The sequence below is a fragment of the Tachyglossus aculeatus genome, chromosome 19 (assembly GCF_015852505.1).
Source record: "Tachyglossus aculeatus isolate mTacAcu1 chromosome 19, mTacAcu1.pri, whole genome shotgun sequence".
Classification (NCBI taxonomy): Eukaryota; Metazoa; Chordata; class Mammalia; order Monotremata; family Tachyglossidae; genus Tachyglossus; species Tachyglossus aculeatus.
Window position 1 is genome coordinate 9,319,033 of NC_052084.1, and position 23,227 is coordinate 9,342,259.

The 23,227-nt window shown below is 41.5% G+C and overlaps 1 protein-coding gene across 1 annotated transcript in view; it reads right to left on the reverse strand.

Annotated features, from left to right (window-relative positions):
- Nucleotides 1–766: 766 nt before the first annotated feature.
- The window catches only part of LYPLAL1 (lysophospholipase like 1), a 29,482-nt gene continuing 7,021 nt past the window's right edge, over nt 767–23,227 (reverse strand). Inside the window, exons 2-5 of the mRNA XM_038761203.1 lie at nt 22,557–22,656; nt 9,399–9,568; nt 1,487–1,602; nt 767–1,099 (exon numbers count right to left, since the gene is read on the reverse strand). Of these exons, the coding sequence (XP_038617131.1) occupies nt 860–1,099; nt 1,487–1,602; nt 9,399–9,568; nt 22,557–22,656 (626 nt within the window). The 3' untranslated portion in view covers nt 767–859. The remainder of the gene's footprint in view (nt 1,100–1,486; nt 1,603–9,398; nt 9,569–22,556; nt 22,657–23,227) is intronic.

Sequence of the window (23,227 nt, forward strand, 5' to 3'; positions counted from 1 at the left end):
GCTGTCCAGGGTGGTGATTCCCTGTAAATTTTGGGGAGCAGTGAGGAATGTGGGGATAAGAGAGTACAGGGGGAAGCAGGAACAGTCATTCACCTGAATCCTTTAAGCATTTGATAGTCACCCCTCCCTCAACCCCTCAGCACTTGGGTACACATCTGTAATTAACTTTAATGTCTCCCACTCGAGACGGTAAGCTCATTGTAGGTACTGTAGGCCTACCAAGTCTGTTGTGCTATAGTTTCCCGAGCACTTAATACAGTGTTCTAGACATGGTAAGTGCTCTACAAATATCGATAGATTGACCTAGGCCTTCCGTTTTTAGGCAGGGATGCTAGATAGAGCCCTGTGCAAGAGCAATTGGGAAGGTGGGTACAGGACATGTATGGGCAGCCATGGCCCCTCTGGGCTTGGGGAATGAGACGATGTGTATCATTTCTCACATGTTGCTAGGTTTTGATCATTCTTGGGTGAAGTGTCTTTTAGGTTCACCAATATAAATACAGACTATAATGAAGACTTCCCCTCTTCTTTGGTGTACCCCTTCTTCTAAGCCACTTCAACATACCACAGCAAATCCCCAAAACAGATCAGATTGCTCTTTCTACTACAAGCAGCATCTTCTGTTTGTTGGTCTGTATTTTTCAATATCATTCTTCTAATCATTTTTCCAGAAATAAGGTTTACCCTGATCTATTTGGTGCCAAGCAGTGTGGTGATTATTAATAAAAATAGGCACGACAGTAAAACAGGGAGAAATTTCATGATTTTAATGATCATAAGCCTCGACTGAAAAACATCTCAGCCAAAATCAAGGTGGGACGTTCACGTTCAATTATTTTAGAACAGCAAAATGTGTCATTTATGCACTGAGCGTTTCTGTTTCTTCGGGTAGCTTCTTTACAATCCAGGATTTCAGCTGTTCCAGCTCATTTCGGTTCAGCTCATGATGAAGATTTGGAAAACTATGAAATGTTGTGGTCACCCCCAAAGATCTTAACACCGAGTTAGTCTCTTTGCCCCATGAATGCAAAACTAACTCATCAGCAGTCCCGTGGCACTGAAACAATTCAGGAAGACAACCTTCATTTTCCTGGAGAGCCTAGGGAGCAGGAAGAAAAAGGTTCAAATGCAATACCACAAATTAAAGGAATGCCACTACTTTATCCAAGAAAAAAATGACAAAAAAACTTCTTTGACAATGTACACTTTATATACTACTGACACTTGATGGTAGATGCTTTGGAACATGCAATATATAGCTTTCTTTCCGCCCTACCCCAGATATTTGACTTAATGATGGTCTCAATATACCACACTTCCTGAATGTTAATGACCGGCTGGATTTAATCAATTCCACCCAGCTAGTCATTAATCCACAGGAAATGTTGTGTGCCACAATTGTTATTGCTTAATTATCAGTTTTCCCTTTAGTTGGAATTTGAAAATGCTGCCCAAGTCTTTTTTTAAAAAAAAATCTGGATCTCACCTGGTAAACAGCAGATGTTTTATTGAGAAAACTAGAAAGAGCAAACACTCCAGCCAAATCTTGATGTTTCCTATATGCTAACTGTAATGCCATGCATCCTCCCATGGAAAATCCACCTATAAAAAACAAGAGTCTTAGCAACTTCTTATAAGAAACAAAAAGTATTGAACAATCAACTGGACTAAATGCATCAACGTTAGACGGAATTCACTTACATCTTCTTGCCGAAGCTTTTTATTCTTCTTTCATGATTTGATCTTTATAGTTCTGCAAGTGGAGTGTTTCCATGCACAGTATTGTAAACCTCCATTAATTCAACCCCCAGCAATCCAGAATGCACCATAATTCTCTGCTTAGTGCTCTCCCTTCTGCTGCCAGAGGAAGACAGAGTTTGATCTCCAGGGCGACATGCTGTACTTTTACATTCACAGATGCCCAGGAGGGCAGAATGCACCCATTTTCCCCATCAGCTGTTTTGCAATTAGGGTTCTGGGAAATTGGGAAAGAGGGTGGCAATGGCTCAACAGAATAATAATAATAATAATGGCATTTATTAAGTGCTTACTATGTGCCAAGCACTTTTCTAAGCCCTGGGCGGGGGGGGGGGGGGGATACAAGGTGATCAGGTTGTCCCTCGTGGGGCTCACAGTCTTAATCCCCATTTTCCAGATGAGGTAACTGAGGCACTGAGAAGTTACACGACTTGCCCGAAGTCACACAGCTGACAAGTGGCGGAGCCGGCATTTGAACCCACGACCTCTGACTCCAAAGCCCGTGCTCTTTCCACTGAGCCACGCTGCTTCTCTGGCTCAGAAGCCACCACTACTACTGCGGAAAGAACTTCAGAGCACAACGTGCTGGTGGCTGAATATTCTTTCTCCCTCTAGGCTATCGGAGTCTGAGCAGAGCTCATCCTGAGTGGAAAGGTAACTGAAACAGTGTCTTTCACTGCCCCAGAGTGTAAGTGAGTCTCAGTATGATACTCACACCGACAAAGACAATCTCACACCCAGTAGCAGCATCTTAGGGACAAATCTATACACTCGCTGCCATTTATTTATGAGCAAATGCCTTACCGTGGGCTCAGGAGCTCCAAACCTAAGTTATCATTCAACCAAGGCATCAAAAAGCCGCTTCTAAACCATCAAAGGTAAATGTTAAGCTCTCAGAGAACGAAGAAACCTGCAAAGCACACTGTGACATCCATCACAACAATCCTGTTGGATCAGGAACTTCCGCTTACAAGTAACAGTGGGATTTGAGAAGCAGCGTGGCTCAGTGGAAAGGGCATGGGCTTGGGAGTCCGAGGTCATGGGTTCTAATCCCAGTTCTGCCACTCGTGAGCTGTGTGACTTTGGGCAAGTCACTTAACCTCTCTGCGCCTCAGTAAAATGGGGATTGAGACTGTGAGCCCTGCGTGGGACAAGCTGATCACCTTGTATCCCCCCAGTGCTTAGAACAGTGCTTTGCACATAGTAAGCGCTTAATAAATGTCATCAGTATCCAAGAGAAAAGATTCCTTAAGGAAACTGTGAGCCTCATGGATTGTTAACTTTTGAAGGCCAAGATCATGCCTACTAATTGGATGCTCGATAAATACAAATAATCATGATGATGGTATTTGTTAAGTGCTTATGATGTGCCAAGCACTGTTCTAAGAGCTGGGATAGATACAAGATAGTCAGCTGGTCCCGAGTGGGGCTCACAGTCTTAATCCCCAGTTACAGATGAGGTAACTGAGGTGCAGAGAAGTTAAGTGGCTTGTCCAAAGTCACACAGCTGATAAGTAGCAGAGCTAAGATTAGAACCCACAACCTCTGACTCCCATGCCGCTGCTCCTTCCACTAAACCAAGCTGTTTCCGTGAAATACTACCAACTGATTTCCCCAGTACCATTCAGGGATCCTGAGGAAGTAAGGTATAGAGTGAGATAATGCGCAGGGATTTATATTTTCTTCAGCTACTTTGTAATAGTTCACACATTATGCTTAGTTTTAATGCTAAAGCCCACCATTTGGATAAGGAGAGTTGAGTTCAGAGTTATGACAGTTATTTTTGAGCACACAGTCTAGTGGAAAGAGCACAGGCCCAAGAGTCAGGAGATCTGTGTTCTAATTCTGTTCTGCCATTTGTCTGCTGTGTGACCCAGCACAACTCAACTTCTCTGTGCCTTCCTCTCTTCATTTGTAAAATGGGGATTAAATACCTACTCTCCTTCCTTCTTAGACTGTGAGCCACATAAGGGACAGCAGCTTGGTCTGACCTGACTATTGTGATTAGTACAGTGCTTGGCACATAGTATGCCCTTAACAAATATTATTTACTATTATTGTTATTGTTATTCTGAGTGGATTGGTGAGACTGGTGCAGATAGGGCAGTCCCTTTTTTAAGAAACTGAGGAAGAAAGGCTTTAAGCAAATCATAAGTGGCAAATGCTATTATTCCTAGGATACACTTACACTTTGATCTTGGAATTACAAATGTTGCAACCATACAGTAAAATACAAATTCACAGTGTACTATCTATGTACATGGAAAGTATCGAGCATACAGTTAAGATTAGAGGTAAAGGGAACAAAGCATCTTCTACCATCTGCCTTTAGGTGGATTCTGATTAGCTAAGGCCAGTGCTTCTTGTGGAGTACATTCATTCATTCAATCACACTTACTGTGTGCAGAACACTGTACTAAGCGCTCGGAAGAGTACAATGCAACAATAAACCGACACATTTCCTGCCCATAATAAGCTTTCAGTCTAGAGGACAGAACTAGGGCTCAATACCCTGAGTGGAATTCCTGGCTTTTTTGTGTTCTACCATAACTAGAGCAGGCAGGCTTTGTGCTCCTTGCAGTTTCCTTATCATATGAGGCACAGGAAGAACAAAACCGATTCTCCAATTAAACTACTAACAGGAAAGTAATCCCTTACTGAAAACATAAGCAATATTCAAAAGAAAGAGATTAAGAAGAGCTGGGAGTTTTCACATACAGCATCCTATAATATGGCAGAGCATTTTCTAATCTGAACTTTAAAATTGAAATTAAATTATTCATTTTACAGAGTTTTTCAGAGGCGAGAGTAAAAAAGGCAAAGTTTCCTAAAATTCATTTTAAAGAATGGGAACTTTTTGGCCTAGAGGAACAACAACAAACATATAATCCTTGAAATTACTGGCATTCCCAGTGCTCACAGTTCGTGGAATAAGGTTCGGTAATGCAATATACAAGTACAGGAATGAAGCAGAGATGATCAACAACTTAGATTCATCGGACGTGTCTACAGAGAAATGACGTTTAGTAATATCGAAAAGATCACATACAGTAGGTTGTCAAAATCACTGAGAGGAGAGTGACAGAGCATATCAAAATAAGGTTGAAGAGGCACATTTTCCCAGCCACAACTTATAAACAAAATGTCAGTAGTGACATGGCATGTCTCCTTTTCATTCCTCTGGAGCGACATAATCAGTTTCTTGTGCTTGGAAGGTCACTTCAAGAATCATGGCACCACCCCTCCCAAAGAATTTATTTACTTGAACACACAAATGCATCCTGTCTGTTCATAAAACCACGGTCACTTCACATGCTTTGGAATCCAGAAGAATGTATACACTGAAATCTCATGTGTATGTAACAATGATTCGATCAAAAATTTGTGCCCAGTTATTCACAATCTGTCAAGGCAATCTGCAAACACTCATTAGCAGGTTTTGACAAATTAATCACTTCAGGAAAGAAAACCATTAGACACTGGTACTTTCACACGGCTCAAACTACTAGAAGGAAATGTAATTTGAAAGGCTGGTTCCTTGGATTCCATTTTCCCTGGGAGAACCTGCAATTTATCAAGACCCTATGGCCGTCTCACAGAATAAATGCACTGAAATGATTTCTATGATTATATGTAGCTTGTATTATGATTCCAAAATAATTTCAATGTAGATGTAAGATTGTCGTATAAAATGTAGGTTTAATCTAAGTGGCATTTATTGAAAATATTTGAGCCTTAACTGGGAACCAGAAATAAATTAAAGCAGGTTAAAAAGTACACTAATGAAACTTTATATGAGATCAACAAGACTAATAAAATATATAGGATGGCATAGAAAACAGATGTAATAATAACTGTGGTATTTGTTAAGAGCTCTCTATGTGTCAGACACTGTTTTAAGTGCTGGGGTAGATACAAGATCATCATTTCTCACATGGGGCTCACATTCTAAGGAAGAAGGAGAACAGGTAGTGAATCCCGTTTTGCAGATGAGGGAACTGAGGCAAAGATAAGTTAAATGACTTGCCCAAGGTCACACAGCAGATACGTGGCAGAAGCAGGATTAGAACCCAGGTCCTCGGACTCCACTAGACCACCCTGCTTCCCAATCAAAAGTATAAGAATATACAAAGTACCAGTATACTTTATATGAAGTGGCCACTCAATAAAATTTGTTGATATATTGATACCCATGAAGAATAGTCTTGAAATTTCAATAGACGCCTCTGGGGAGCCAAATCCACATGTATGAAAATACATGTGTGTGAATGAATGAATGAATAAAAAGACTGGGGAAGGGGAATGGAAGATGCAGATTTGGTCATCCAGAAATTCACAGATTAATGGAAGAGAACCAACAAATACGTACAAACATACACATCCCCTCAAATTATATAAACATAAACAATCAGCTGTAGCAATAAAGATTTAAGTGCTGTGAATTCTGGTAATAGGAAGGATAAGGTATGAAGTAGGCAACTGAAGTGATTAAAATCACAACAGAAAATATTCTGAACTGCAGTGAAAATAAGTCTTTCATGCACACTTTTGGAACTCATTTTGGAAAAATTACAGACAATTAGGAAACTAGAAACCTGGATTTAGTGATTTAAAGTACCAAAGCACATACAAATGTAAAGTCTGGAATAAAGAACACTTTGAATTTTAAGTCTTTTGAATCCTGGACCCAGACAAAAAGAACTATTTGTAAGAAATTCCTATATACTATAAACTTCTTATTCCTTGGAGAAACCTGGGTCTAAACACACGCAAAACCACTCTACGATAAAAATGTCTTGAACAATAACAGAAATGAATGGAGAAACAAAAGGACTGGACATTTTGCAGAGGTAAGTGTGCCAATTTATTCAAGATGCTTAAAAGACTAGTTTTTTTTAAATCTCCTGATATACACGATCCTTGGTATTTTTTTGGGGGGGGGGGGCAGTGACGTTTTGGGGAAAAACACCTCCCTCCAACTGAGTGGGTCCATGGTAGGAGTATTTGTGGGAGAAATGCAGGACTTTAGCATTACGTTCTCAATGATTCAGTAACTATTAGGGGCCTAATGATAAATGAAAGAGGTTGCATGACTTGACCTATTATCACGGGTGAATTTTTGGGCATTTGATCAGCTCTGTAGTACCTTTACAGAATGCTTATTTTCCCTGGTTGCTTATACAATTCATCCATTCACTCATTCCATCGTATTTATTGAACACTTACTGTGCGTTCAGCATTGTACTAAGAGCTTGGGAGAGGACAATAATAATAATGATAATTATGTTATTTGTTAAGCGCTTATTATGCACCAGGCACTGAACTCAGCTCTGGGGTAGATACAAACAAATCGGGTTGGATAGAGTCCCTGTCCCGCATACAGTTCACAGTCTTAATCCCCATTTTACAGATGAGGTAACTGAGGCACAGAGAAGTGAAGTGACTTGAGCAAGGCTACACAGCAGACGAGTGGCAAAGAACCCATGACCTACTGACTCCCAGTCCTGTGCTCTATCCACTATGCCATGATGCTTCCCATAAACAGATTCAATCCCTGTATTGACTACAGTACAGGTGGCAAAGACTAGAGAAGCAGTGTGGCTCAGTGGAAAGGGCACGGGCTTTGGAGTCAGAAGTCATGGGTTCAAACCCCGGCTCCGCCAATTGTCAGCTGTGTGACTTTGGGCAAGTCACTTCACTTCTCTGTGCCTCAGTGACCTCATCTGTAAAATGGGGATTAAGACTGTAAGCGCCCCGTGGGACAACCTGATTACCTTGTAACCTCCCCAGTGCTTAGAACAGTGCTTTGCACATAGTAAGCACTTAATAAATGCCATTATTATTATTACTAATACACTTGGATCACCACTTCTTTAAAAAGAAATGAGTAAAACTAGGGAAAAAGTACTATTACTGATCACATAATGTACAACATCATTAGGCCCTCAAGTTCTTCAAATCTACCTACCATATCAACTCTGAACACTTAAACTGTTCCCAAATTTTGCTGTCAGTCCATGCACCCTTCCCATAATTTATTTGGTAATGATACATGAGAGGACTTTCCACATCTGCATTAAAAAGCCAATCAGTTATCTTCTAATGGGTCATTTTCACTACCCGATTTGGCTAAAACATAATGGCTGAATTAAGTCATGATCTTCCAACAATATGCATCTGTCTGAATAATAGAAGGCATAATTTGAATCCACAGCAATCCATGGTTCATCCCCAAGACCTGGAATACTGCATGCAGTTTTATTTTGCTGCATTTTAGGAGGAATATTTGCGAGCTGGAGAACCTTCAGAGAATGACAACCAAGACAATTGAGGAGATAGACTTTCAAATGAGAAGAGATAGGAAGGATAAAGGCTGAGAGGGAGGCGACATGATTAAAGAAAATAAATCACAAAGAAGGTAAGCCAGGGTGAACATAGAATTATCCTGTGTTCACCTCTAGACTGTCGGCTCGTTGTGGACAGGGAATACGTTTACCAACTCGGCTGTATTTTACTCTCCCAAGAGTTTAGTACAGTGCTTTGCACACAGTTAGCTCTCGATGGTTACCAATTATTATGACGAACACTCAAAAATCCCACCACAATCAATCAATCGTATTTATTGAGCGCTTACTGTGTGCAGAGCACTGTACTAAGCGCTTGGGAAGTACAAGTTGGCAACATATAGAGACAGTCCCTACCCAACAGTGGGCTCACAGTCTAAAAGGGGGAGACAGAGAACAAAACCAAACATACTAACAAAATAAAATAAATAGAATAGATATGTACAAGTAAAATAGAGTAATAAATATGTACAAACATATATACATATATACAGGTGCTGTGGGGCAGGGAAGGAGGTAAGATGGGGGGGATGGAGAGGGGTAGGAGATGGTAGGAGAAATATCAGCAGGTTGAAGAGGGGCAAGCCACTCTGGGACACTAGAGGAAAAGGTAAAGGTGTTATATTTTTCTTAACACAGGATCCATTTCAAGAAGGACAACCAGCACACGGTTCTTCAAAGCATCCTTTGGGTTAGGTGGAGTACTGATCTAAACCAGTAAGGGAATTTAGGCTTTTAAACCCAATAACACAGACATGGTATGGTTTTAAACGCACACTTAACACTAAAACTTCTGATTACTGTAAATGTGTGCTCTAAACTCGGATTGGTCTAAATTTCAGATGAGATGTTTCTATTTCTTAAGAAATTATCTTTCCTACAGCATTGCCTAAGTTTCCTCCTTTTTTTTTCAAAAAAGAAACAACAGTTTTCAGACAGAAGAGCTGCAAATTCTACAAAATTCCAAGTGTTCGTGCTGCAGTCTGCTGGCTGTAAATCAACAAGTTAAAACTGAACTACTATGGCTGACTTTAAAAGACTAAAATAATAATAATAATAATAATGGCATTTGTTAAGCGCTAACTATGTGCCAAGCACTGTTCTAAGTGCTGAACGAATTGTATTATTTCTTAAATGGCATATAAAGTTTAGATGTCAAATGGAGAACAATTTTTGAATCAAATCTTGACTGATCTGAATCCACATCATGTTGCATTTAATATTCTAAATGTAGCTAAATGTATACCTAGATAAGAGAAAGAAATATTGCAAATTACACACATGAAGAAAACTTACCTATTAGTATCCTGTTCTTCTTGATGCCACTTTTTACTTCATCATCGATCAAATCAGTAAGTATCTGGCACATTGAGTCAATGGATTCGAGGTGTTCTGGGCTGTCGATTGAGATTTTGTACCTGTCAAACCAGACAGAAGAGAGTCCTCCCTTCATAGGCGTATATGGCCTGGAAAACAGAAGAATAAAAATGTATCTAAGCAGACTTTGGATTTGGCAGGATGAAAATGAACAATTTTATTTTCCTATTTGGGTTTTAAGTAGAGTTTATCAAGTAGCCAGGATCACAAAAATTCCATTCCATTTGCATTTAAATAGCTGTGACTTTTATTACATGCTTATTAACTGCTAAGTGCTGAGCTAATAATAATCATGTCTCTTGTTAAGTGCTTACTATGTGCCAGGCACTGTATTAGGCGCTGGGATGGATACAAGCAAATCGGGGTGGCCACAGCCCCTGTCGCCTGTGGGGCTCACAATCTAAATCCCCATTTTATATATGGGGGAACTGAGGCACTGAGAAGTGAAGTGACTTGCCCAAGGTTACACAGCAGACAAGTGGCAGAGGCGGGATTTGAACTCATGTCTTTCTGATTCCCAGGTCTATTCTCTATCCGCTATGCCATACAAGATAATCAGACATGATACAGTCCCTACCCCACAAAGGACTCACAGTCTCAGTCAGACAGGGTAGGATTTAGTTTCCATTTTACAGATGAGTGAACTGAGGCACAGAGAAGTTAAGGTCACACAGCAGAGAGGTGACAGAACTGGGATTAGAATCCAGGCCCTCTGACTCGTAGGCCCACGCTCTCTCCACTAGGCCATACGGCTTCCTTACACTGAAAACACGCAGGTTGCCACACAAATCTAATGAAATGGAAGTGAAGAGTTTATGTTTACTCACTGAGTTCCATTTGGCCTGCTCCATGATTTCCATTAGCCCTGCACGTCAGGGGCGATGAAACTAGTACTGATTTTAATGTTTTGGGGATTGCTAGATTGGCAGAATGATACCTGCCCACTCAAAACAGATAATCAGAATTGTTCAAATAAAAATGACTGTATTATTCTACATAGGTAATGACTACAGTTTGAGGAGATAATAATAATAATAACAATGGCATTTATTAAGCACTTACTATGTGCAAAGCACTGTTCTAAGCGCTGGGGAGGTTACCAGGTGATCAGGTTGCCCCGTGGGGGGCTCACAGTCTTAATCCCCATTTCACAGATGAGGTAACTGAGGTTCAGAGAAGTGAAGTGACTTGCCCAAAGTCACACAGCTGACAATTGGCAGAGCTGGCATTTGAACCCATGACCTCTGACTCCAAAGCCCGTGCTCTTTCCATTGAGCCACGCTGCTTCTGACAAACTGATAACATATCATCGCTTTCAAGGCACTCAATCAACCCACCCCCTCCTATCTTACCTCACTGATTTTCTACTACAACCCAGCCCACGTGCTTCGCTCCTCCAATGCCAACCTAGTCACTGTATCTCAGCCTTGTCCATCTCTCTGCCAACCCCTCACCCCCTTCCTCCCTCTGTCCTGGAACTCTCTCCTTCTTCATCTACGACAGATCGGCTCTCTCCTCCATTTAGAACCTTATTAAAATCGCAGCTCCTCCAAGAGGCGTTCCCCAACAAAGTCCTCACTTTCCCTACTCCCTCTTCCTTCATCTATGCAACTTGGATCTATGCCCTCTAAGCACTGGATACCCACCCCACCCTCAGCCCCACAACAGTTGCATACATACCCATAATTTCTTTCAATATCTGTCTCCCCCTGTAAGTTTCTGGGGAGCAGGGAACATGTCTACCAACTCTGCCGAGTTGTACTCTCCTGAGAGTTTAGTCTAGTGCTCTGCCCACGGTACGTGCTCAATAAACACCCCTGAGTAATTATTATCACAAAATAGTGACACATTCACATTATATAGGGTAACAGCAATTGCTAATTATTCAAAAATGCATGTCAACTAAGGGTCAGGGTTGTCTGTAAGGGGACTTTGCTTAGTCAATCATAAAGACAGGAAGAGCCACAAAAATAAAAGTCTGTAGAAGCCAGTTTGCCAGAGGAAGGACTACAAAAAGCACAGTAATTCACACATAGTAAGGGCTTAACAAATACCATCATTATTATTATTAAAGAGCAGATGTTAGTGGGAGGGGGACCACACTAATAAATTGAGCCGCAACCAAGTTAAATTAAACTGTTTAGTGGGGATACATCCTGTCCCTGAAAACTTGGTTCCACCACCATAGGTGGCAAATTTTCATTTTGAGCACAAGTGTGGAGCTTGGAAGGGTCTTTGATGGAAATGCATCTTCGGAGAGGTGTAATAATAATTATTACAACATTTGCTAAATGTTTCCTCTAAGCCAAACACTGTCCTAAGCACTTAGGTGGGCAGAAGATACTCAGGGCAGACGCAGCTCCCTGTCCCACATGGGGCTCACAGTTTAAGTGGGAGAGAGGATGGGCACTGAATCCCCATTATATAGATGAGGAAACTGAGGCACAAAGAGGTTAAGTGACTTGTCTAAGTGGCAGGGCTGGGATTAGAACACAGGTCCTTTGAGCCCCAGGCCCTTGCTCTTCCCCCTAGGCTATGCTGCTTTCGAGATGGTACGTGGTAGAGGAGAGAAAAGCTCCAAATTTTCCTAAATCTGATGGGTGTACAGTTTCCCGGCCTGAGCAAAAGGAGCCCCTGTATCATCTCCAATCCCTTCTAGGATTCAGGTTCATGGGTGGAGAGCTTCTGGTCTAGTCTCATAGCCCAGCAAAAGTAAGAGGAAGTCTTGGCTAGCTCCCAAAATCCTGCTTAGGCGTTCCTCATTCCTGACAACACCAGATGGTCTAGTACAGACGAGAGAGAACAGACGCCCCTAGTCCTGCTCCAGAGCCCCTGCCAAATTTGGGGGCCAGAGGACCATAAGTAGAGACCACCATCTCGGCTCCAATTCTAGCTGCCGTTTGGCTCCAAGAACCAGTATGAGCTAGCCCCACCCAAAAAGCTACCGAAAGGAAACCCCTTCCCCACTTTTCCCCTTCACCGTCCTCGTGGAGTTGGCGTCCCTGCTACCACCAGCCATAGAAGGTGGGAAGAATTTGCTAGGGGAAGGGCTGCTTGGTGAGCAGATGAACAGAATTCCTCAAATACATCTGCCAGCCAGCAGAAATTCCCTGGGGAGGGCTTAGGTAAAAAGTTGCTGAAATGAACTTAACTTGACAATCATCATTCCCTCCCTGTCACCTGAAAAGGACTTAAGTATATTCTGACCATTGTATACGCCACCTCCTCTGGAGGGAGGTGAGAATCATTTCCCCAAAATAGTCAACTGGCTGCGGTTCTTACTGCATTGCCTTAGAAATGGTGGGTTCTAGAATTTTCTTGGGTATAAGGACGCTCTGGATGTAAGCTCACTGTGGGCAGGGAACGTGTCTACCGACTTCGTTGTACTGTACTCTCCCAAGCTCTCTGTACGGTACTCTGCACACAGTAAGCACTTAATAAATACCACTGATTGAGGCAGAAAACACAATTTTAAGTGTTACTATCTAACAAAAATAAACAACTCATAGAGTAGTCAAGTTTCATTACTCTGCACTATAACCAAAAGCTCAAAAAAAGGGCCCTTCTGACATGTCTCATTCCAATTCTATTCCACTGCTTCTTTTAATCTTGATTACTCTAAGCTTAAGAATCCAGATGATATCATACACTAAAATGATTTGCACTGCCACTCATGAGAAAGCTGGCATGAACCTTATTACTTTTATCCCCTTCCTCCTTGACAGCACTCTGGTGTTAATTAACTGCTGGTGAAGACTAAGGATGGATGGCCCATGGTGGCGATGGAAATACAGTATATTAAGAGGTTTGACAAAATGATGGCTTTTCCCCAGTTCTTTGAGAGATTGAAGGATTTAAAGGGATAGGCGGTTCAAAAAAGGCAAGGAGGAAATGTATATAGCGAGGCAATTTTCGAAAAATACAAACTTCTCTTGATTTAACCAAATTTCTTCTTGACAGTGATAAAAACACGCTATGTTGATTTAATTTTCCTAAGTTGTAAATGTAACTTTTATGTGAAGTAGAAAAAATACGATTCTTTTAACAGTTCAAGAGACTGGCACATCTGTTTTAATCATTCACCTTATTCCTTAAATAAATCCCTTTATTAGCTGGTATGACACAACTCAGACATTACCATCGTAAACAAATATGTTTGGCACAGAACCATCAGGGTAGCTCCAAGAAAATAGAACCAAATTCTTTTGTACAATTAAAACAAAGACACACACAACTAAACTGGTAAAATAACGCTTTAAGCAAGAATGTAGACTTAGACTATGAGCCCCACGTGGGAGAGGGGCTGTGTGTGATCTGATTATACCGTATCTATCACTGTATTTAGCACAACACTTGGCATATAGTAAGCACTTAAATACAACAATTCTTATTACATAACACACAAAGCTAGAAAGTTCCTTATTGATGGGATAGTCCATTTGACACTGTCCTCCTATCATGTGTTTCTAGAAATCATGCAAATCCAAAATGTCACCCAATATCTGGAACAACCATGTAATAGCTCTCACGTTAATCTAGCGTAACATTCTTATCTTTAAATTTAAGTTTCTAATTTAAATTTTAAACTACAATGAAGGCTTTAATAAGACTCCTAAATGTCTTCGGAGGTCTGATTTTCTTCTGCTTTTTGTCGTGGAAAAGGGATTGACCTGTGTAAACTTTTAGTACTTAAAAAAACGGTTTTAAGAAGTTCCACATTTGCCCAGAATGGGTGCTTCAGGAAAACAACACTTAGGAAAGCAAAGCAACAAACCAGATCGAGGGGGGTAGCGGAGGGAACTAAATAAGAGTATATTAAACCAAGACTTTAGAAACAATTAGGCTATTTGTGATGAAAATCTTATTTTCCAATGAAAATAAGGTCTTATGCCTATTATAACAGGTGCTCAATAAATTCTACTGCAGCGTGGCCTAGTGGATAAAGCATGGGCTTCGGAGTCAGAAGGACCTGGGTTTTAAACCCAGTTCCACCACTTATCTTCCATGTGACCTTAGGCAAGTCACTTCACTTCTCTGTGACTCAGTTCCCTCATCTGTAAAATGGGGATTAAGACTGTGAGCCCCAGGTGCGACAGGGATTGTGTCCAATCCAATTTGGACAATTTGTGTCCAACAATGGGGTCTGAGCAATGCTCGCACTGAATGGCCAGTGGCTGGAAATGGCGTTGTTCTCTATTCCCATGGGCATGCTTGTAAGTGAGCAAGAAATTCTCCCCCCAGTGAAACCCAAAATCATGGATACAGTCCACTTAGCAGCAGCTTCATCTACAAATGGAAGGACGGCAATCAGGAAAGTCGCGATATTTGGTTTTTAGGTACGTCTATGACATCATTCTTATTTGGCAAGCGGAAGATTGTTTGGGTGTTTCAGAACTATGCTTCACACATGCACTGAGCAGATGCGTAGGTGTCCCATGTGTTCCAAGTACTTTTTTCCACATTTCTGCATCATTGCTTGCACATGTGTTGAAGTCTCCCAGGACAGCCTGTCAGATGTTGGAATCGCTTCAATGAGTCTGTCCAGATCCTTATTGAATCTTCCTGTCTCTTCACTGGTGCCCGTCATGGTAGGATGATACGCGCTGATTGCTTTTGTTTTAGAGACAGGCATGAGGTCATTAGAATTTCAGTAATGCCCCTGGGCAAGCATGGAAGGCTCAAAACAAGGGATTGTCTGACTCCGCAGCAGACACAAGAGGCTTCCCCCAATGAAGGGAAGACCTCTTCTGAAGGGGCATCCAGCACCTCTCTTGTTCTGAGTAACTTTCAGATGAAACTCTTACTTGGCTCAGTGGTTGGAATGACAACTCCACAACAAGCACCACCTTCTTTAAAGCCAACTATCATTCGGGCCCCAGTGTCCGAAGAGTCCAACCCGAGATTGTTATTCCCTTCATATTTCATAGTATTCTCTGATTATTTTTCCCAGCAATGTGAAAGCCCAGGAAGCATGGATCCTGGGGTTAACCCGCTTTGAACAAGGCAGAAATGGGGTTCTGTAACAACCAAGCGATCCCCACGCTGGCTTTTTCTCCCTTCAGAATTTAGGTTTGGGTGGCCTAGTGGAAAGAGCATGGGCCTGTAAATCAGAGGATGTGGGTTCTAATCCCGGCTCTGCCAAGTCTGCAGTGTGACTTTGGGCAAGTCACTTAACTTCTCTGCGCCTCAGTTACCTCATCTGTAAAGTGGGGATTGAGACTGCGAGCCCCATGTGGGACGGGGACTGTGTTCAACCCGATTACCTTGTATCTCCCCCAGTGCTTAGAACAGTGCTTGGTACCAAGTAAGTGCTTAACAAATGCCATTATTATTATTATTCCTGATCAGAAAGAAGATTGTGTCCTTGAATGGTGGAGCCGGGTGGTGATGACTACACTTTCTTCTCTAGGTTCCCAAGATCCACAGCTGGCCTGGATTAAGGAGTTCAGTTTAGGGGCTTGAAACAAAGGTTACTTTACCTGTAATTTTAGTTCTCCACGGGGGTGAAGTCTTAGCTCATCACAGATTCCAGTGGTTTTAGAATGCCAAGTCTTCGGGGCTTGTCTGGAACATCCTGTCCCCTGCCAAACCACATCTCTACTCTCATCCCTCCTAAAAAGTCACATCTTCCAGGAGGCATGCCGTAATTATACCAGCCTATCAGGCACTTCAGCACTCAGGCATTTATTTAAGTCCATTGTTTATCTCTCTTCTCAACTCTCTAGCATTTTGTTCTGCACGCAACGGGCTCTCGTGAAACTGTGGATACTGATTTTGACATTTCTCTGGGCCCATGGTAAGAAAACTTACCTGAAGAAGGAAAATTTGTTTTCTGAACAAAAGTGACCCTCCAGCTCATGGAAAAAGGAAACCTCAGGTGACTGGGCTGTTCAGCCAGGAGCTCTGCTAGGGAAGTGGCTACAGGGGCTTAAACCTATTTGGACCAGTTCAGATATTTCTGGCTACGCAAACCTGAAGCTTTGGAATTCCAAAGCCATCAGCATCTGCAAAAGGGCTGCCTAATTAATGAGGTGACAAGACGGATTCCTATCTTTGAGAGAAATAGCGTCCCTGGGTGTCTTCACCAGCAGGTCCTGTGGAATAGGCTTCACGGGCATAGAACTCAAAAGGTCAAGGCTTCTGACTCCCTGACTTCCAGGGGAAATACTGAGTTGAGGAAGGAAGGAGAGAAGACAGAGTCTTTTATTCTATCCCCTAAAACAGCAAGATTAAAGGCATAGCTACCCCTAGATAAAGCATATTCCCCCACCAACCCACTAAAGTCTTGAGGTGTCTAAAGCTGACTGTGTTTCTACTTATGTATTTATTATTGTTTCCTGGGATTATGATTTCTTCCTTTTTAATTTGCTCCAGTGTCTGGTAGCTAAGTGGAACACTTGGTAAATGCTCTTAACCAAATGACAGACAAGAGATCCTTCTTCATTCTGATAATGCTTAATCTCCAAATGAATTTCTCAAAAGGATAAACTTGTTCTATGACTCAAAGGGCCACAAACGACTATACACTCGGCCTCCCAGTCGGACAGCCCTAAATTCTGGGACAGGTATCGAAGAAAGCGCTAAGTACAGTGCGAAGCGCTTAGTACAGTGCTCTGCACACAGTAAATGCTCAATAAATGATTGATGGGTTGATTGAAATAAAATACCTAAGTGACGAAATGATCACTTTTGAAAAGCAGTAAGCTTAAAGGAAGAGCCTTAAAGGTAACAGTATTGCTCATAAGAGAAACAAGTTGAAGTGCTGAAAACGCTGTACTGCCGTATCTCGATGCTTCGTGGTTCTCAAGCAGATTAAGTAATCCACGGCTGTTCAAAACAATGTTTAAAACTAACGTGTTCATGGTCTTTTGAAAGAAAAATGTGCTTCTTTTGCAACAAAGACAATTTAACAGAGAGAAAAATTTTCCACCCTGCCTTTAATTTGATTTTCACAAAAATGTTTCATTTGATTTCTCATTAACGTAAGACTAAATATATGAGGCAGGTTATGAGGCTGATTTGGTCAAGCAATAAAAATGGTTTCTGAGCTGAGGCCTAGAATGCCAAGTTTTATCCCAGAATTACTTTAATGACTTTATAATAAACCTTTCAAAAGCGGGGATTACACTGGAAATGCTCACCAAAGCCCACTGGTAAAATAATTAACGTTGCAGCAATAGCTAGAGCATCAGATATGCGTCAGGAGAAGCTCAAAGAAATCCAAAGTGAAAACGCTTAAACAAAAGAGTAAGGAGAGAACCTGAATCTGTGTTTACTGCTTATAATCCACATTTCTAAAGTAATTTGTGAAATGAAATACACAAGCACACTGGCAGAAGAAATTGTTCATATGCATTGTGTTTGAGATTTTTGGGGGAGGAAGGCTCATCTGGGGAGAAGAATGATACTGTCCATTGTCCAAAACGAGGTCATTCAGACTCTCAAGTGGCATTTTCTCCATGCTTAATTTTTGCTCGAGGACAAGAAAAAACAGCACATTTAATTTGATTTTTTTGCTGTATTGCAAAATGATAGCCTGTTTATTGATCTTACAACCAATCATCAGACTAGGGCTCTAAAACTTGCTAAAAAAAATGTGGCTGTCCTGGGAAATTCACCATGATTCTTAGGTTACTTATTCCAAGGCAGGATGTTTTGTCGGGTCAGAGTTGAAGGAATCACGTCTGACCTTTTCGCCATCACTTCTATGCTGCCAGGTTGTACTGGACTCTCCCAAGCACTGAGTACAATGCTCAGCACATAGTAAGCCCTCGATAAATGACTGATTGACTGACTGATGGTTGTTCAAGAATACAATAAGAGGTCTGCAAGATGGGGCCAAAATATTCTTCCAATCCCCTGAGAAACTCTTTCAGCTCAACAGGTTAAGAGCATCAGCATCAACAAAGTCTGTAAAACAGTGGTTCAATAATAATAATAATAATAATTATGGTATTTGTTAAGCACTTACTATGTCCCAAGCACTGTTCTAAGCACTGGGGTAGATACAGGGTAATCAGGTTGTCCCACGTGGGGCTCACAGTTTTAATCCCCATTTTACAGATGAGGTAACTGGGGCACAGAGAAATTAAGTGGGTTGCCCAAGGTCACGCAGCAGACGAGTGGCGGAGGTGGGAGCGTGGCTCAGTGGAAAGAGCTCAGGCTTTGGTGTCAGAGGTCATGGGTTCAAATCCCAGCTCCACCAATTGCCAGCTGTGTGACTTTGGGCAAGTCACTTAACTTCTCTGTGCCTCAGTTACCTCATCTATAAAATGGGGATTAAGACTGTGAGCCTCCCATGGGACAACATGATCACCTTGTAACCTCCCCAGCGCTTACTTTGCACATAGTAAGCCCTTAATAAATGCCATCATTATTATTAGAACCCATGACCTCTGACTCCCAATCCCTTGCTCTTTCCACTAAGCCACCCTGCTTCTGAAGAACTGTTCAAGAACTGTTAACTGCAAATGACTCTGCTCTAGAGGCACACTCATAATTATTTTCATATCTTCTTGTGTCACTCTGTATATACATCGTAGTGCTATGGTCTGACTTGTCTAAGGTCACACAGAAGACAAATGGCAGAGAGGGTATTAGAACCCAGGTCCTCTGACTCTCAAAGATTTAAAACTTTCAATCAAGTTTGAAAATTGATTTCAGGTCACTTGGATTGTTTTTTAGTTCTCTAAGTGATTTGATGCTCCTTATGGTTCATAGAGATCGCTGGTGAAATTGGCCTAAACAATAATATTTACTGAGCACTTACTGTGTGTAGAACACTGTACTAAGCACCTGGGCAGACTGTGCCTCAGTTACCCCATCTGTAAAATGGGCCTTAAGACTGTAACCCCCACGTGGGTCAAGGACTGTGTCTAACCTGATTTGCTTGTATCCACATCAGCGTGGCACAGAGTAAGTTTTTAACAAATACCATAAAACACAGAAACAAAAACTGAGTCCAAAAACATCATGTAATCCCTGCCCTTAACAGTGCAAAATTGATCCTTCTCGTTTGCAACTCTGGTCACCCTGCCAACTATCCATGGAGCATCAAAACTAAGAGGGTTTGATTAAATACAACATTTATCAAACTACTTTAATGTATTTTTAGTGGGATTTTGTAACCAATTAACAGCACATCCTATTTCATAAATTCTCACATATTTCCCCTAGCACATGTATTTGTATAATACAGATGTAGCAGTTTAATGATCTATTTTTTCTTAGTAACAGAAAACTTTCGATTATATGCTCTATATTTTAAATGGTTCATACATTCCCTACGTTTTTAACCACAAAGTCTTAAACTCCTGAAGTTTTAACTTAAAAAATTAGTTGTCCAAACCTATACCGGGCATCAATATACTTGATTTTTGTGATGGGCAGAGACTAATGATGTATAACAGATGGGTAAAGTATGATTTGCTGCACATTTGAATGCTAAAATAACTTTTGACCAGGTCAGTGCAGGCTTCTGGTATTTATGTTCTCCTCAATAAGCATATTTCACAAACTCAGTCTTTTGTATATTGGTACCAAACTGTGGCAGGCATTACTGTACTTAAATGCATCTGTTTTATTTCATGGTTTCAGGTAACGGTGCTTATCATGAACAGGGGCCTGAAATGTAGCACTCTACAGCATAGTTCACTGCCGACAGTCAAACACACGTGAAGTATTTTTCTTTTGATATTTTCCATCATAAAACAAGCATATAACAGTTTAAGTTGCCGCAGAAAGGAATACGTGACTGCTTTTCTTTTAAAGGAAGAAGTATTCATATTTTAATTTAGCTTTCTACGATTACTTTAGAGGTCTTGGTACTATTATTATGGTATTTGTGAAACATTTACTATATGACGAGTACAAGCTAATTGGGTCAGATGCAGTCCCTGTCCCACACGGGGCTCTCAGTCCAAGAAGGAGCGAACAGTCACTGTATCCCCATTTCACAGATGAGGAAACTGAGGCCCACATAAGTTAATGATGGCATTTGTTAAGTGCTTACTATGTGCCAAGCACCATTCTAAGCGCTGGGAGGGGGAGGATACATGGTAATCAGGTTGTCCCACATGGGGCTCACAGTCTTAATCCCCATTTTACAGATGAGGTAACAAGCACAGAGAAGTCAAGTGACTTCCCCAAAGTCACCCAGCTGACAAGTGACAGAGCCAGAATTAGAACCCATGACCTCTGCCTCCCAAGCCCGTGCTCTTTCCACTCAGTCACAGAGCAGGAAACTTGCCGGGCCGGAATCTGAACCCAGGTTAGCTGACGCCCAGACCCTTGTTCTTTCTGCTTAGCCCGACTGCTCCCTATTATATTATTGTATTATAGAAAATAAAGGCGAAGCTGTGCTCTTTATTCTAGTCATCCCGGCAATTCTCATACAACATGGTTGTATGTAAAACCCGTGTAATCAAAAATCGCATGGGTTCAACCACCACTGCTCCGACGAGACATTAACAGCCACGTACTCGGCTCCTAGCCACTCTCACACTGCCTGTCTCTTACACACTGACCGTACCGGGAAAACTAGACTAGCCCCCTATTTAGATGAGAGGAGGAAGAAGCTTCTTGTGGGCAGGAAGTGTGTCTACCAACTCTTTCGTAGTGTATTCTCCCAAGCGTTTATTTCAGTGCTCTGCACACAGTAAGCGCTCAGTAAATACCACTGACTGATTAGAGAAGGGGACTGTTTACTCTCCTGTACCCCTCCCTATAGGAAAAGCTCATCAGCATAGGGCATCAATCAATCAATCATATTTATTGAGCGCTTACTGTGTGCAGAGCACTGTACTAAGCGCTTGGGAAGTACAAGTTGGCAACATATAGAGACAGTCCCTACCCAATAGTGGGCTCACGGTCTAAAAACTCTCACTCGCTGGGGAAGGGTAGGATTAGGGAAGGATTAGGAAAGGGCCTGGGAAAACAGACTGAATCATCTGAAAGAGGACTTGGGAATAATCATCATAATCATATTAACTCTAATGGTATTTGTTAAGCACTTACTATGTGTCAGGCACTGTACTAAGCACTGGGGTGGATACAAGCAAATTGGGTTGGTCACAGTCCCTGTCCCAGGTGGGCCTCACAGTCTCGATGCCAATTTTACAGATGAGGTAACTGAGGCACAGAGAAAGTAAGTGACTTGCCCAAAAGGTCACACAGCAGACAAGCGGTAGAGCCAGAATTAGAACTCACATCCTCTGATTCCCAAGCCTGTACTCTTGCCATGCTCTTGCCTGCTGCTTTGAGAGAAGTGGGAAGTCGGGGTTCACAAGAGGGGACCACAGAATAGCTACTTAAACAAAACCTGGGTGCTAAATCCCAGCTCCACAACTTGCCTGCAGGGTCTTGGGCAAATCACTTGACTTTTCTGTGTCTCCATTTCCTTATCTGTAAAAGCGGGAAAAAATACCTGTTCTTCCCTCTCATGTACTGAACTCTTTGTGGTTCAGGAACTGCGTCTGATCTAATTACCTCGCATTTGACACTTAATAGATACCATCATTAGTATAAATTGCTTAGCTACCACATTATGTAAGGATCATCATGTCAGAACTGAGGAAGAGTTAAAAATCGGTCAAATTGTGTTGAAATTATGCTAAACTAAATGACTAATAACTTAAATGAATAGGCTTCTACTTTACATGAGAACTCAACAACATAGGTCATCTCTTAGCCAAAAAACTATAAAGCCCCATAAGCAGTAGTTGGTTTAAGGGGAGGGTACCAACAATAATAATAAAAAGACTAGTAAGAATCATAATCAGTTTATGAAAATTAAGGGACATGGTTAAGATCCATTCACAGACATACTATGATCCAAGCCTAATCATATTCTCCACCTGGATCCCTGCAACAAAGGCTGAATCAATTATATAGACACCAAACTCCACCAAGCAGGTAAAACTCTCAGGGCTACATCTGCTCTAGCTTTCTGTGCCTGTGAAACACCCCCACATCCTGAGAACATCTAGTACCCCAAAGTCCAAATGTGTCCAGAAAGAACCTGAGTAAAAAAGCAAAAAAAAAACATTTTTATCTCACAAATAATGCAATGGGCTGTACCTCTGAGGAGCCGTTGGATAAATGATTTTTATGTGCTGGAAAGCTAAATCCTGATTCAAAACACATTTGATCCATCCTTTCATTCCTTGGCCACTGTCACCTAAGGAACATGGAAAACAGGCAGAGTTCAGAGGCTGGCTTTCAAGAGTACCAAAAATGTTTTCAACAGGTTTCACTTCTTAGCTGTTCATAGGGTTACATTTGATAATTTTACAATTTTAACGTAACGTAGTGAAAAATAATGGAGGTAATGCATGATGGCACAAAAGGATGGACTCTGGTCCAGAGTCCTACAAATGAAAAGACCTAGAGTCTGAAGATGAATATTAGCATCATCACACTAATTTGAAAACAGATTAACTACAAATCAGGTAGTCTGACTAGTTATAGAGAATGTAAATGCTTACTATGTGGTAAGCACTGCCTTAAATACAAGATGACCAGATAAGACACAGTCCCTGTCTCCTAAGAGGGTCACAGTCTAAGAGGGAAGGAGGGCATGCAGGTATATTCTCTCTGTTTCACAGATGACACAGAGAAGTCAAGTCTATATTTGTTAAATATAGATTTTGTGTTTCTATTTCACTGTTTCTACAGGAGCCACCTCACTTTTAGACTGTGAGCCCACTCTTTTAGACTGTGAGCCCACTGTTGGGTAGGGACTGTCTCTA